Raw genomic sequence first — 14,197 nt, 5'->3', positions numbered from 1 at the left:
AACAACAACAACAACAACAACAACAACACGGCCCTTTAACGTCTGCTGAGGTGAGAATGTATTCGCGGTGTTAGGAGGTGTTTGGTCACCTTGCCGATTCTCTTCCCCTCCACCTTCAGCGCCTTCATCTTGGAGAAGTAGTGGTAGTAGGTCACCACGTAGGTGATGATGGACTTATCATCAGGGTGGTCCACACTGATGTCTGCGCACACACACAGGGTCAAAGGTCAGAGAGCATACTGTATGAAAACACAGGGGTGTGTGTGTGTGTGTGTGTGTGTGTGTGTGTGTGTGTGTGTGTGTCTCCTCCCTCACCCTCGGCATCCAGCAGCTTGGTGAGGCCCAGGTGTTGCTCGGCCAGGTTGAAGGCATTCTGCAAGTTGTGGTGAGCGTTTGATTTCTTCAGCTTATCAAAGTCGATCAGGTCCGGTCTGAAGACAACAATAACAAACAAAGAAGAACTTAGTAATTGATCAAATAAAAACAGAAATCGGGTTGAAATCTGAGCTGTAGCCAGGACGACGAGAGGACTCTAAAGTGATTTAATGACTTGGATCTCGATTATAAATAAATAAAATAAAGTTAACAATTGTGCTTTGTGAGACATTTCTCCAGGGACAACATTCTGGGGAAGATTCTGGTAAAATCATTAATTTGTCATCATCATTTTGTTGGCCTAAAGTTAGACTACAAATATTGGAAACAGCTTAGAAAAACATAAACCATTTGTACGTCCCTACTGGTCTTAAACTGTTCCAACTGGAAAGAAAAGAATAATTCCAGATCAAGTGGAAGTTTCAGTCAAACACAAACCCCCAAAATGATTAATAATCAGAGATTTTCAGTTAATCTCTTTTTGTTTTCTCCGATCTGCTGCGTGACTGTTCTTATTACTTACTGTAATGTGCATAAAGACATGATTTCAGTCTCAGTTCGCTTTGAGGGAAACAGCCTGCTGACTGATCAGCTGAGCAGTTATTAAAGAGGAGCCTGTGTGCAGAGCTACGACAGAACATGTGGAGTGACGTGATGTTGGAGCCACTTGTGTTTGTGGATAATAAAGGTCGTGAGGAGAAAGTTTCTCTTTAAAGCTGCTTTGTGTTTCACGTGATTGTAGCAGCTTTCAAACGGTTCTCATGGCATCATGAGTACGCAGCTTGTTTGACTGTAAACACAAACATCTGCCTGTATGAGGGAGATAAAATAAAGTGTTCTGTCCCAAATGAACATCATCATCAATGTACAGTAACTTCATTTTACTGGAATCTGTGAAATGACTCCATAGCGTAGAAGAGTGGTAGTGGTACCTGTGTTTGTGGATGATAGCGTTGAAGGCCATCCCGTCTCTCCAGCTGGTGCTGAAGTTGTGGATGTTGACGTTTGGATATCTGGACAGGAAGAGGAAATCACAGCTCGTCAGGTTCTCATGTCGCACCGCCGCTACTGAAAACGGTACTTAATGGTGCTCCGTTTGTGTTTTCCACATCACATCATGTTTAATTTAGGTATGTCAGAAAATGAAGCTAATGGCGCCGTCACTGTCTCACTTTATTAGCCTCGACTCTGCTCAGCAAACAGAACTAAACGATTCTGGTTGATAGTGGAAAGATTAAAGCCGACGAGGGGGAAAAGTATCACTTCCAATTTGTTCAGGGAGAAGAACAGCAGGCAACGGGGCTGATGGGAAATGTAGTCTGAACTTTGGAGACGCACTAACAATCTAGAAATGCAGATGTGAGGAAGTGATTTTTAAAACTCTCACCCTGCCGTCTTCATCTGACACCAGAGCAGCAGAGCATCTTTAGCCGACTTCTTCTCCTTGTTGTCCTCCGTCTCCACACTGATGTCCTGGATCTGAGACAGACACACAGACAGAGAGAGTAGGCACCGATGTAACAGACTCTTAATGAGAGAGGAGGCCGCTTGTTGACGAATCTGATTCTTATTCAAGGATATTTACACCGGAAGAGTTACATTTTGTGCGTAATTATCTTTTTGAGACACTTCAGTCAACTTCACAGCATTCATGCAACTTTCTGTTTTCATTATCAAATTATTAAATCAATTGTTCCCTCATTAGTTAAAAGACACACATACAGTATATAAAGGAAATGGGATAAATTGCACCACAGCATGGGGAGGAGAAAGCAATGCTAAAGAAAAAGATTAAAAGGTATTATTATTAAAATAAAGTTAACTTATGCTACCAAAGCCATTACCTTCAAAGTAGTAATAACCATAATCAAATTCAATTAACACTAAATGATGCATAAAGCATTCATCAATCCCTGCTGCAGTCGCAGCTCTAAAAGATGAGTTTTGAAGGTTCGGTTAGGATTCAATATTAAAGGGTTTATTTAAAATAAAAACAACACACATGCTGTAAGAAGATTAAGAGCATCAGTATAAATACAGACATCGTGGCATCTCTAAACTAAACAAATCTCTGTGAAAATGTCCCACGCTGTTGCTTTCACTCACACATGCATGCGTAATGAGTGAGGTCCACCACTGACATGATGCATCAGCTGTCTGCACAGATGTCCTCACCGTCACCAACATTCCTCACATCAACACACACAAACATCTGCACCTCCACACTGGTGATTCACAATGCATTCCCCAGACTCCAGCCTTGAACCCAACTCTCAGACCTTCCACTTCTTCAAAGTTGTACTCACTTTCCAAGCATGTGCATATTTCATAAACGTGTGCACACCCTCTAAACATTTCCTCACTGTCCAAAAACACGTTCTAAACATGGGCATACAGATGAAAAATGTCCTCACTTTATAAAAGTATCAATGCTTTCCAAACCTGTCCCCACTTTAACTAAAAAAAAAAAAAACTGTCTGCACTTTCACAACATGTCCAGATGTTCTTAAACTGTCCTCGCTGTCCAAACATGTTTCTAAAATCATTCTCACATTTAGGACATTAAGCCCAAAGAAAACCTTCAATTTCCAAACTATCTTAAAATCTGATATGTCCTCACAAACACACACACACACACACACACACACACACACACACACACACACACACACACACACATCTCACCTTCATTGATTGACATCCATCAGTTTCAGCCTGATAGAAGCGTGAATCACATCTGAGCCACAAATCAGCAAAATCAACACCGCAGAGGAATATATGACACACACACACACACACACACGCAAACACACGCCTACACACCTACCTCTACACACACACACACACACACGCACACACAGGTCCTGCTGTCAATCTGCACTCTGCTGCATTTCACCCACTGCAGGATTTAAAACCACTAAAAAGAGTTTTTTTATTAATCCTCGTGGCTTATAAAAGCTAAATCCTTTTCAGCCAACTGTTCACTGTCCCTGATGATGACATCATCACCCGAGTGACACGACGACCCCATCAACATACAGTAGATGACGAGTCATTACACGAGGTCATTTTCACAGAGATCAATGGCTTTGAAGCAGATCAAATAATAAATAAAAAAGCTCAGGGACGTAATGAGGTGAGGGAGCAGATCACCGGTCTTCTCATTTTAAAGAAATAAATTAGAAATGTCTAAAAAAAACAGTAAAATATGAAGTCATTTAAACTCTTCATCTTTTAGTCACATTTTTAGGGTTATAAAGGATTTAACATTATCTCATCGCTGCAGAAATAAATCTTGTAATGAAAATATTAATGATTATTCATTTCATGATTAACAAGATAACACACTTACCACAGTGTGTGAAGGTGTTTTTTGTATGTGTGGAATAGAGTCTGGTTGCCCAGATGTCACAGAGTACGTCTACGTCATCATGGGATGCAAACCTGCGTGGCTGCCTCTTACCTGGAAGCGGAGGATGATGGTCCAGATGAGCCCCAGGGTGAGGCGGTGGTTTCCGTCTACGATGTCGTGGGAGCCCATGTTCTCCAGGTGGACCCGCTGCTCCTTCAGGAACTGCAGAGCCTTGTCCACGTTCTCCAGACAGTGGATCCTCATCCGACCCTTGGTGGGTTTGGGCTGAAACCAAAACACATCTCAGTTCATTTACAACTTCCAAAAACCAGGAACCGTGAACTACTTATGCTGTCAAATGAACATGAAGAAGAAGAAAACAGCGTTTAGATTTTAAAGTGTTCTTTGCTCGTGAAAGTTTTTTTTTTTTATGCAATAGAGTAACTTTTACTAAACATATCTGCCAAGAACCAAATATTACTGCACACTGAAACCACCAGAAAACAAGGATGTCACGATGCACAAGGACCAGCCGAGTGATTTGAAGAATTAGAAAGTGAAAACAACTTCTTCTGTAATGTACATACTGTGATGAGTTTATCATGAAATTACTCAACAAAACCCTGAAATATACTGAATTACAGATAATAAAAAAAAAACTGGAATGATTGTTGAATTTTTGTCTCAAAAGTTTGAGACAAGTATTTTTTTTCTTACTTCGATTTCTATCGCAGTTTACGCTCACAAATGAATTGAGAGGAATTTCTGAATTTAATGGTAGAGGTGAAGATCTGGAAATCAGAAATATACTTCTATGATTTGGAGTTCTTAATGTTTAGACTCTTTATAGTAAGGGGGTTGAATTGAAGTGATGTCTTCTGAATCTGATTTATGCTGGACACATTTGTATTCAAGCACTCGTCACCGAGCTCTAAGAGTCTCGCTCCACACAGTTGGTTCAACCAAAGAACAGCTGATATGTTTTAAATCACGGAATCAACAGAATATCTTCCTCATGAGTCGACTTCCTTTGTGTCAAAAGACAAACATGTGTACACATCAACAACCTCCACACCCTCAGAAGGTCCATCAATATAGTCGTATGGAGAGGCAGTGTGTAAAAAGAGAAACCAAAAGCTGTTCGTGAGATAATCTGTGTGCACAAACTAACAAATATAAAAATAAAAGTCACGAGATGGAACCGTGATAACAGACAGGAAGCGTCGGCATCACCTCTGAGTGTCAGTGAGGTGTTCCAGCAGACTGAATAATATATGATGAATGAAGAGCAGTCAGATATGATTATTATTGGTGCAGTGGAGTAAATGGAAATACTCCAGTAAAGCACAAGTACTTCAAATATAAGTACTGCTACTCTTAAAATCTATTCTATTGTTGCATACTTTCCCTGAGGACAAATCCTCACTATCATACGATTGATATCATTCAGGAGAGCAAATCTTTAAAAAGTCCATCTGTTGTTTTAACCAGCCTCTGTATTATGTCTGCGTGATACGTGGAGGATTTAAAGCCGCAGGATGTTCTGGAGGAGCAGACCACTGATGCAATTAGCACGGATTTAATAACAATAACACACAAGTCTGTCTGGTCAACGTCCACCTTTAAAATAACTCAAACTTCACTCCGTCTGTGCCGGGGACGGGCGTGAGCAGCTGCTGACTATCAAACGGTTTCCTCACATGAGAATCACTACTCAAGTTTGTTTGATGGAAAACTATGCAAAAGTTTTCTCAAAGTTGTGTACACTCTGATGAATGTTTCTGACGTTAGTGGACACAGTCTGTATTTCAGGTGAGGTGCCACAAACTCTTTTTTTCTTACTTTTTAATTCTCAGAAATGTTTTTTTCTCTTTCTGTTTTTAATGACTTTGCATCTTGCTGGTGGTCTGCGGTTGAAAAAGAGTCCTTTGGATGACACCGACATGTTTAGGGTGAAATATAAATAAAACAAAAACATAGTAATAATAAATAACTACAATAAAACAAATGTCGGAGCTGTCAGAGCAGCGACGTTACATCCTGCAGGCCGTCAAAAGGCCACATGTCCTCTGTCCAACGCTGACCATCCGAAGCAGGAAGCCGGCCAACAACAACACGGCCGTCTTTGCTTTTCCTCACACAGACACATAAACACCAGCCGGCGAACAGTCGCTCGCTGATCCAGGATCTGAAGCAGAGATATTTTGGACCGTTGTCTCCTGGAGTCACAGATCCATGAAACCACAGAGATTCAGAGAGCAGCACTTTATTCCATGAAAGCAAACAAAAACCCATCCGCAGTTTGGTGCTTTTTCGCCGTTTTTAGACTGAACTATCATGCTGCGTCATGTTGGGTACAGAGGTGAGCCGCCCCCTTTCTGCTCTGAGTGGTTACAGTGTTTCACATCAGAGAGGCCTTAACACCCCTTTGGTTTACTCCAGCAGTGAAAGGCCGGTGGTATTCTATGTCTTTCTTACAAAATGTATCTACTAACAAGTGTTGTGTGTACATCAAAGCCTGACGTCCTTTTCCTCGGTGCCATAGAGCTCCATTCTTGTTCCAAAACTATTAAAAACTCATCAATACTGTTGTTCCTTCATTACTATAAACACACACACAGTCCTGCTGCATCAAATACTCACCAAATTAATCCAAGTACAATTTTGAGGTACATTCATCAGTACTTTTACAGATACCATAGTACTCAACTGAACTACTCTCCAGCTGTTAAGGAAACTGTTTTTATAGATTAAGCTCTACATGTGTGAGATGTTTTCACCTCTGTATGAACCAACAGGCTTCAGAAAGCGCTGCGACACGAAGCAACACGCTGATGGTTTTGGTCTTTTTCTGGACTTGTCGACAGTTATAAAAACATGCGGCGTTATCCTGGTGTGGTGCGCTAAAGACACCAGGACATCTGCTGAACAGTGTTGACATGATGGCACCGTGTGCCCACATCTCACCAATTAAACTTTGTGAGAATAAAGTCATCAAGAGCCACGACGACGGACAAGCGTACGAAAGAAGTGGAACGACCCTTTAAATCCTGCCTCTGCAGTGCGGAAACAGCCGCTCTCGCTCAGATTCTTCTGCGGCTCCTGGAGGCGTTTTGGCTCCATGTGAAGCCTCAACGTTACTCAATGACTCCTTTCACAACGCCAACACCCCCCAACACTGTTATTCCCTCCGTCCGTCCTGCTCACCACTTCACTATCACTCTGCTTCTCTGGTTTATTATATTTCAATTTCCCCTTTTCCCCTCTTTCTCTCTTCATTTCATCATTCTTGTCTCCTTTCCTATGCACGTCATTTTTCCTCCCCTCACTTCCTCCTCCATGAGGATCCAACATGCCACAGATTCTCTGGAACAACCATAAAAAAAACACAATAAATAAAGTAGAACATAAATGTAAAATAACCAGAAAATGGAGTCTACATTCCTGGCTGACAGTGTAGCTGCGTTTTCTCTCTCTGTGTGTTTGACAGGTTGTGAAAAGGCCGGAAGACAGCTGAGAGAAAAGACAAGAGTTGAAGAGAGACGGCCAAAGAAGAAGAAGAAGAAGAAGACGAAGAGTTTGGCTCGTAGTGCTGGAAGTCACAAGGCAGGGGGTGTAATTGGGACCGTCTGAGCGAGTTTAAATGTCTTTGAGTTTGACAGAAAGAAAAACAGCCCGTGTGTGTGTGTGTGTGTGTGTGTGTGTGTGTGTGTGTGTGTGTGTGTGTGTGTGTGTGTGTGTGTGTGTGTGTGTGTGTGTGTGTGTGTGTGTGTGTGTGTGTGTACACATCAGGGCAGGGTTTCTGCAGAGTTCAGCAAGTTACATTTATTACCTTTTAGACATTGTTAATAACACATAGAATTTAATTTATTGCGATCATGATCCTGGATGGATGATACGACCTCGACTTATTTATTGAACCACATTCTTCGGTCCTTCCCTGCCGTATATAACAATAACTCCTACAATATAATGACGTAACGACAGAAAACTGATGGATTGATTCAACTTAAGTCGTTTTGTCTGATTTCGTTGGGAATTGAACCCAATGACATGTATTAAGAACAATGCAGCCAAAGGTCTCGTTTAATTCATATAGAGGCTTCAGTATTGAGTTGAGACTGTTTCAGAACCAGTTAAAAGTTCCTTGTAGTGACTTTTAAAATACAACATGTCATAACAAACATTACTGCCTTCAGCAGCCAAGAGAGACGATTTAAAGCTTTTTAACGCCTCGTTATTACCTTTTGTCTTTAGAGGAATCTAAATGCTTCAATGACTTTAAAACATTTAAAGAGCTGCATGAACCCCGGTAGTGACACGGAGAGGACAGACAAAGCTCAACCAGTTCAACAGTAATGTATTCACTTTGCCATGGTGACGGCAGACCGGCAGCAACTGTATCTCACCACCCCCCCCCCCCGCTGCTGTATCTCAACTTTAATTAAATCTCAGGTTCATCCAATTATTAAACCACCTCACAGGAAGTAAACATGAAGGTTAATGAACATGTTTATCATCCACCTCACTAACAAAATGATATAATGGAGGAAAAGCAGTTTACTGCTGAAGCTTTAATTAATGACCAACGTGACTAAATCCCCTCAATAATGATAACTATTTGTCCGCTTCTTAATCTTCTTATGAGACTCACAGTTCATTAGAGAACATATAGAATACTGCTGCCTATTTGATGTTTGACTTCAGGCTGTGTCTAATTCCTGGATGTTAAGTCTTTTAACATGTTTACTTCTTTCGCTGAGCGGTGTTTATTCATACGTGAAGGACTAAGTCAGCCCACACACCACTATGATTACGTTTCATTGGTTTAAAACAGTTATAATCAGATATAATCACCACTGCACTATGTTTCCCCACGACGAGGTCCGTCTACAGGAGGTGGCTTATTATTTACTAAACTCTTCACGCATTAGTGCTTCCTTCCACAAATCAGGTTTCCATCCAAATGCAGCACATATTTGAACCCAATTTCAAGGAAATCTGTAAAATAAATCATGAATGAACGCTTGTTTCTATTCACTACTGTTGTGTTAATATTAGTATAATATACATAAACAGCTGTTGGTTACTTCATTTCTGTCATTGATTCACTGAGTCTGTTTTAATCCAGACACTAACTTTTACAGCTAAAACAAGTATTTGCAATATTTCAGCTTTTTTATGTGCCAATTGAAAATGTACTTAAAAAAATGGTGTAAAAATCTCCTTAAGATTATATTAGTACATCTTCAACAAGGTGTTACAAAGTTAATATAAATGAACCGCTGCCAGTTTAACAACAAACACTGATGATCAACAGAGAGACAAAGAGAGACAGAGAGAGAGACAAAGAGAGAGACAGACAGAGAGAGACAGAGAGAAAGACAGAGAGAGAGACAGAGAGAAAGACAGAGAGAGACAGAGAGAGAGACAGAGAGAGAGACAGACAGAGAGACAGAGGTGATTCTGGGTTAATGATTGTAAGAGTCATAAAGTCTGTGTTGAAACAAACAGATAAGCAGAGAGGGAGATTGCAGACAGCCAACAGCTTGTTGTGTTCAGCCAAAGAGAGAAGGTCACTGCTGAAGAAAATAATGAAATAAGGTAAACAAGGAATTCTGCGGTCGACGCATTAATTAATGAGCAAAGTGATTCCTCCAAAGAATGAATTAACACAAGTCATGAAGATGACGTAGAAATCGTCTATTCTATAATGTCTGAGAGTCAAATTCAGAGAGACTATAAGATCATGATGGGTCTATTTCCTCTTTTATTCTGGAATGAAATATATAAAATAATTGTTATAGACTGATTTGAAATGCATCGTGTTTCCTGGTTTATTAAAGTAATTTAAATGTATGACAGCGCTCTTGTGAAGATGCACAATTAATTTCTCTCTGTGCATTTCTAACATTGTGCTGCTGTCGTTTTTAACGTTGATTTTAGAGCATTGAATTGAAATTAGTCGCATCAAGACAACATGGGCGCAACATGTAGATGTAAAAGTGTCAAGAGACCTGAAGAACAAGACGATTCCCTAAAATGTTGAACTGTTCCTTTAACTGTAACCTGCTGCTGAGGTGAGAGGCCCTCCCGCCTCTGCTCACCTTTCAAAATAAAAGCACAAACGGCGACGAAACCCACCAGTTTCTCTCCCGACAGGACCTCCAGCAGTTTGATGAGCATGCGTCCGTCCCTCAGGTCCATGTAGAGGTCGGTGATCCGACAGGAGACTCTGGACAGGTGAGAGTTCACCCACTTAACGAAGGTCTTCTTCTGCACCGCCTCACGCTCATCTGGACCAGAGACACGGAGAGAGAGCAGTGGTCAGTGGAACGGTTATAACACAATGTAAAACATGGCGAGTATGGCAAAACTCAAGACAACCGAGGAAGCGCGTGAGGGGAAAATGAAAGCTCTGTGAAAAGGTAGTAAGACGACGTTGAGTTATTTTGTGAACATTTTGTTTCCAACAGGCAGAGCGGCCGGTTTGAGTCCCACAGGTATGTTTGGATGTGTACGTGTTTCCTGTGAGTGTTATCCCATCGGCTCATTGTTCTTGGAAAGCTTCTGCGATTTTGTGTGTTTGTATACGTGTGTGTGTGTGTGTGTGTGTGTGTGTATATGGGAGAGGTTTCCTGTGTCTGACAAAGCAGACTAAATCTAAATCACTGCTGTAAATATTCACACACAGATGAACGGGAGTCTGACAGCGGACACCTGCTGTCTGCAACACAACTTAGTTTATATCCCACAGGCCTGACGGTTTTTGTTACTGCTCTCTCACACACACTATCTCTCGTGTGTGTGTGTGTGTGTGTGTGTGTGTGTGTGTGTGTGTGTGTGTGTGTGTGTGTGTGTGTGTGTGTGTGTGTGTGTGTACAGTATATCAGAGTGTTTCCTTGGCTGAACTCTGATTCAGTTGCCAAAGTCAAAAGGAGGAAGTTGCACAAGGAGGAGAGGGCGTGACACACGCACACGCACACACACACACACACACACACACAGCTGCTAAATATGTGTGTTTTTACACTCTAGTGATTTCTGTCACTTTTTCCCCCCTAAACATTTACAGAAAGGTCGCAGCAGTTTCGGTTTCTCCTCCGCGAACATTTCAAGCGTGCAGCGGTGAAGACGGAGGTCAAAGGTCACAGCAGGCTGATGACACAAGCCCTGAAACCCGTTTCAATCTTTAAAGTTTCTAATCTGTCAACTTATTTCTCTCACTGCAGGAGGTCTGTTTCCAGCTTGTCCTCTAGTCAATGATTCAGATACCTTGACACAAGATATCTGCTGGTACAGAATATCTTGTACCCAGATATAAAATCTGTGGACATCAGTGGAATCATTTTTAGGCAACGGTAACACGAGAGCAGCGATGTCGTACACGCCTGAATGAATGTAACAACTGGTGGAACCACTGGATTTACACCAAGAATCAGTATTTAACTTGGACGCCCCGTCATCCTCTGGTTTCTCTGATGATTCAGCAAAGATGTAGCTTTCATCCGGCTGTTGATGTTACGATACACTAACACATTGTGTATTTATTATAATTTACTTTCACATCATTCTGGATGAAGGCAGCAACGGGTGAATAAAGCTCCACGACTTTAAAACGTTTACGTCATCACACGACTCAAGACAGCTGCAGAGTTAAAGGACACGTTATTGGATGAATATAGAACCATATCTATTAAAGGTGGGTTAATGAACTCTAATGAGGAATTATAGCTGACATGAGGCGTCCATGTTTGTTTCTCTCTTTCTGGTTATTCCGTATTATTAAGTCAGATACATGAGAGTTCTCAGAAAAATGTTATACATTTGATTAATATGAATCTTACAAAGTGATTTAACAGCATCAATCCTACAATGTGCCTGAGTTATTAGTCATGTTGTCATCGTCTTTTCATGCTCACAAAGCCTCATTTTTCCAGCAAATGACTCAAACTAAACAAACCCAAACGAGCCCATCTTGACAGAGAAGAAGGACATTTTCTCTGCAACAGTCGGGTCGGAGTGCATGAACTGAAAATGAGACTTGAATAAACTCAGTTTGACCTCTGGAAGGAAACTGGACTCACACACACAAACACGAGTGATAAGATCCCCCGACTGCTTCTCACACGCAAACAAACATTCATACAGATCCATGACCTTCAGAGTGTGTGTGTGTGTTAGCTTGGAGCGGGACAATAGCTTCAGTGTTCACCGGCATTCAGCAGCTTTATCACTCAGAACAAACACACTGTGGAGGATTTCTCATATCTAACTGGAGCTGATAGAAATATGTGGAGACGACGTCACGGCATCCACGACCGACCGGAGCCAGAAAAGCTCAACATGTTACAGTTTACAGTCTGATATCCCTGAAACGTTCCTCCTATATCACACACACACACACACACACACACACACACACACACACACACACACACACACACACACACACACACACACACACACACACACACACACGATTCAGAATGAGGTTCTTCCTCGAAAAATCCTAGAAAAAGAGATCACTTTTTTAAAGTGGAAATGATTCAAAAGCAGTGAACTGTTAATATGTCACATGTGCAGTCAGCTAAAGGTAGCTAACAGTCTGTGTCTTGACACAAAATGACAGTAAGTGTTGCCGATCCGTGTCGGTCGCGGCTCAGTTAACTCAGACACGGGAGCCAGACTTTTTAAACCGGCAAAGTTCAGAACGATTTTGGACTCGGCAGCATTGGTCGTTTGTTTAAACATTAAAGTGGAGTTTGAATTTCCTTAAGCAGCGAGCTCTCTCAGACACAGAGGTAAAAGTATAATGACCTTATTATAGTACTGTGATGTCCTGTGTCACACTGTCGTCACTGTTTAATGACGAAATATCCACATTGTAAAATGTTGGAAAGATCCGTAGTTATCTTAATATAAATGTCAGCAAAAGATGCAGCATTTAGGGAGATTTACATCGTTTCCTGTTTTTATCAAATTTCTAACTTCTTCTGCATGTGCTGACTGACGGATGTTATATGACGGTTATTTACAAACCAAAACTCATTTAAATTCTAAAGTAGCCCGTCAACAGTACAAAAGAACTTGAAGGTTTCTATGACCTGAAGAGAAGATTTGTGTTGTAACGATGAAGCCGTTAATGTTGGGATTTTGTCAAATAATCCTCAGTTTTTAGAAGGTGGTTAAACGGACAAAATCTCTCAGTATGTGTCAGAACGTACGTACGTACGTGCGCGCGTGCGTGCGTGCGTGTCTCTCTCACTCAGGACCTTGACTTCCCATGATGCATTTTGTTCTGTGGATAGGGAATTTATGGGAGTGACACATTCACACAATGATACAAGGAATAATGCATCTCACATGACATTCAGGATGTACATTCCTTTGTGTGTGTGTTGCCTCAGGCTCAGGTTAACCGTTACGGTCATCCTCCACTTTAATTGTGTGTGCATGTGTGCGCGTGTGTGTGTGTGTGTGCGCATGTGTGCTATTGACCCACAGAGAGATACTCCATCACTATATCACTGTCTCCTCTCTCTAATGAAACACACACACGGCTACGTGTTGTGGATTCAGCAGTATCCGTAAAGCCAGAAAAGGTAATTGAAGCCATTGACATTGAGTTCTGCTTAGCTGTGCGCGTGCGTAGCTTAGCCTCCAGCTAAATTGTATTTTCATTATCGGTTAAACTGCAAAGTAAAGATTTAGTCCGTTATAATAACAGCTGAAAATAATGAACACTCCACGGGTGTAGACGAGCAGTGTTGTGCGTCTACATATGAGTGTAAACACGATTTCCTGCTGGGACGAGCATCTGCTTCTTTTTCAGCACAGGAAGGGGAAGCCCCAAAACACGCGCGCGCGTGCGTTCAGAAAATGCAGGAGGAAGCATGAAGATAAGACACACTACTAATCACAACACAGCTTCTCAGAGCGGCCCAGGAGGACAGATAAAAACACACACACACACACAAAAGTCTATTTCAATACACACCGACGCAGTAATAAAAACACTCAGACCAGCGAGGTTAAATGTCTGCTCGTTACTGCTGGCAGCTCTTAAACGTTTTCTAAATTGGGCCATTTTAATTCACACATACACTAAATAAATAAATAACTAGTATGAGAAAGATTGGGAAAAAGAGAGGAAAAGAAAGAACAGACAAAGTGAGAAGAGAAAAGGAAAGAGACGGGAAGGAAAGGAAATGAAATAAGGAAAGAAATAACAGAATGAATGAACAAGAAAGGTAAGGAAACGAAAGAAAAGGAAGAACAAATGAGGAAACAAAATAATTGAAAGAGAGGGAAGGAAAGACTATGAGAAGAAAAGAAATGGAATAAATGAGTAAAAGAAGCTTTTCTGTTACTCCAGATTTAACACTTTAACAGTTCAAACAGAAACATGTATACGTCTGCTCTGAGCTGAGCCTTCAGGCGGTGCTCCTCCCCATCTGTGTTCAAACC

At 41.3% G+C, this 14,197-nt stretch overlaps 1 protein-coding gene across 2 annotated transcripts in view; it reads right to left on the bottom strand.

The window, feature by feature from the left end:
- The window catches only part of LOC306703386 (spectrin beta chain, non-erythrocytic 1-like), a gene marked incomplete at its 5' end in the record, with an annotated part of 65,772 nt that overhangs the window by 31,511 nt on the left and 20,064 nt on the right, over positions 1-14,197 (bottom strand). For both annotated transcript variants that reach the window (XM_079169346.1, XM_079169345.1), the window contains 6 exons: positions 90-202; positions 316-431; positions 1,308-1,388; positions 1,763-1,854; positions 3,839-4,012; positions 9,872-10,023. In XM_079169346.1, coding sequence (XP_079025472.1) covers positions 90-202; positions 316-431; positions 1,308-1,388; positions 1,763-1,854; positions 3,839-4,012; positions 9,872-10,023 — 728 coding nt within the window. The remainder of the gene's footprint in view (positions 1-89; positions 203-315; positions 432-1,307; positions 1,389-1,762; positions 1,855-3,838; positions 4,013-9,871; positions 10,024-14,197) is intronic.

The sequence above is a fragment of the Pholis gunnellus genome (genome assembly GCF_910591455.1).
Source record: "Pholis gunnellus genome assembly, chromosome: 11".
NCBI lineage: Eukaryota > Metazoa > Chordata > Actinopteri > Perciformes > Pholidae > Pholis > Pholis gunnellus.
Note: the sequence above shows the minus strand (reverse complement) of the source record. Positions and strands in the feature narration are given on the sequence as shown.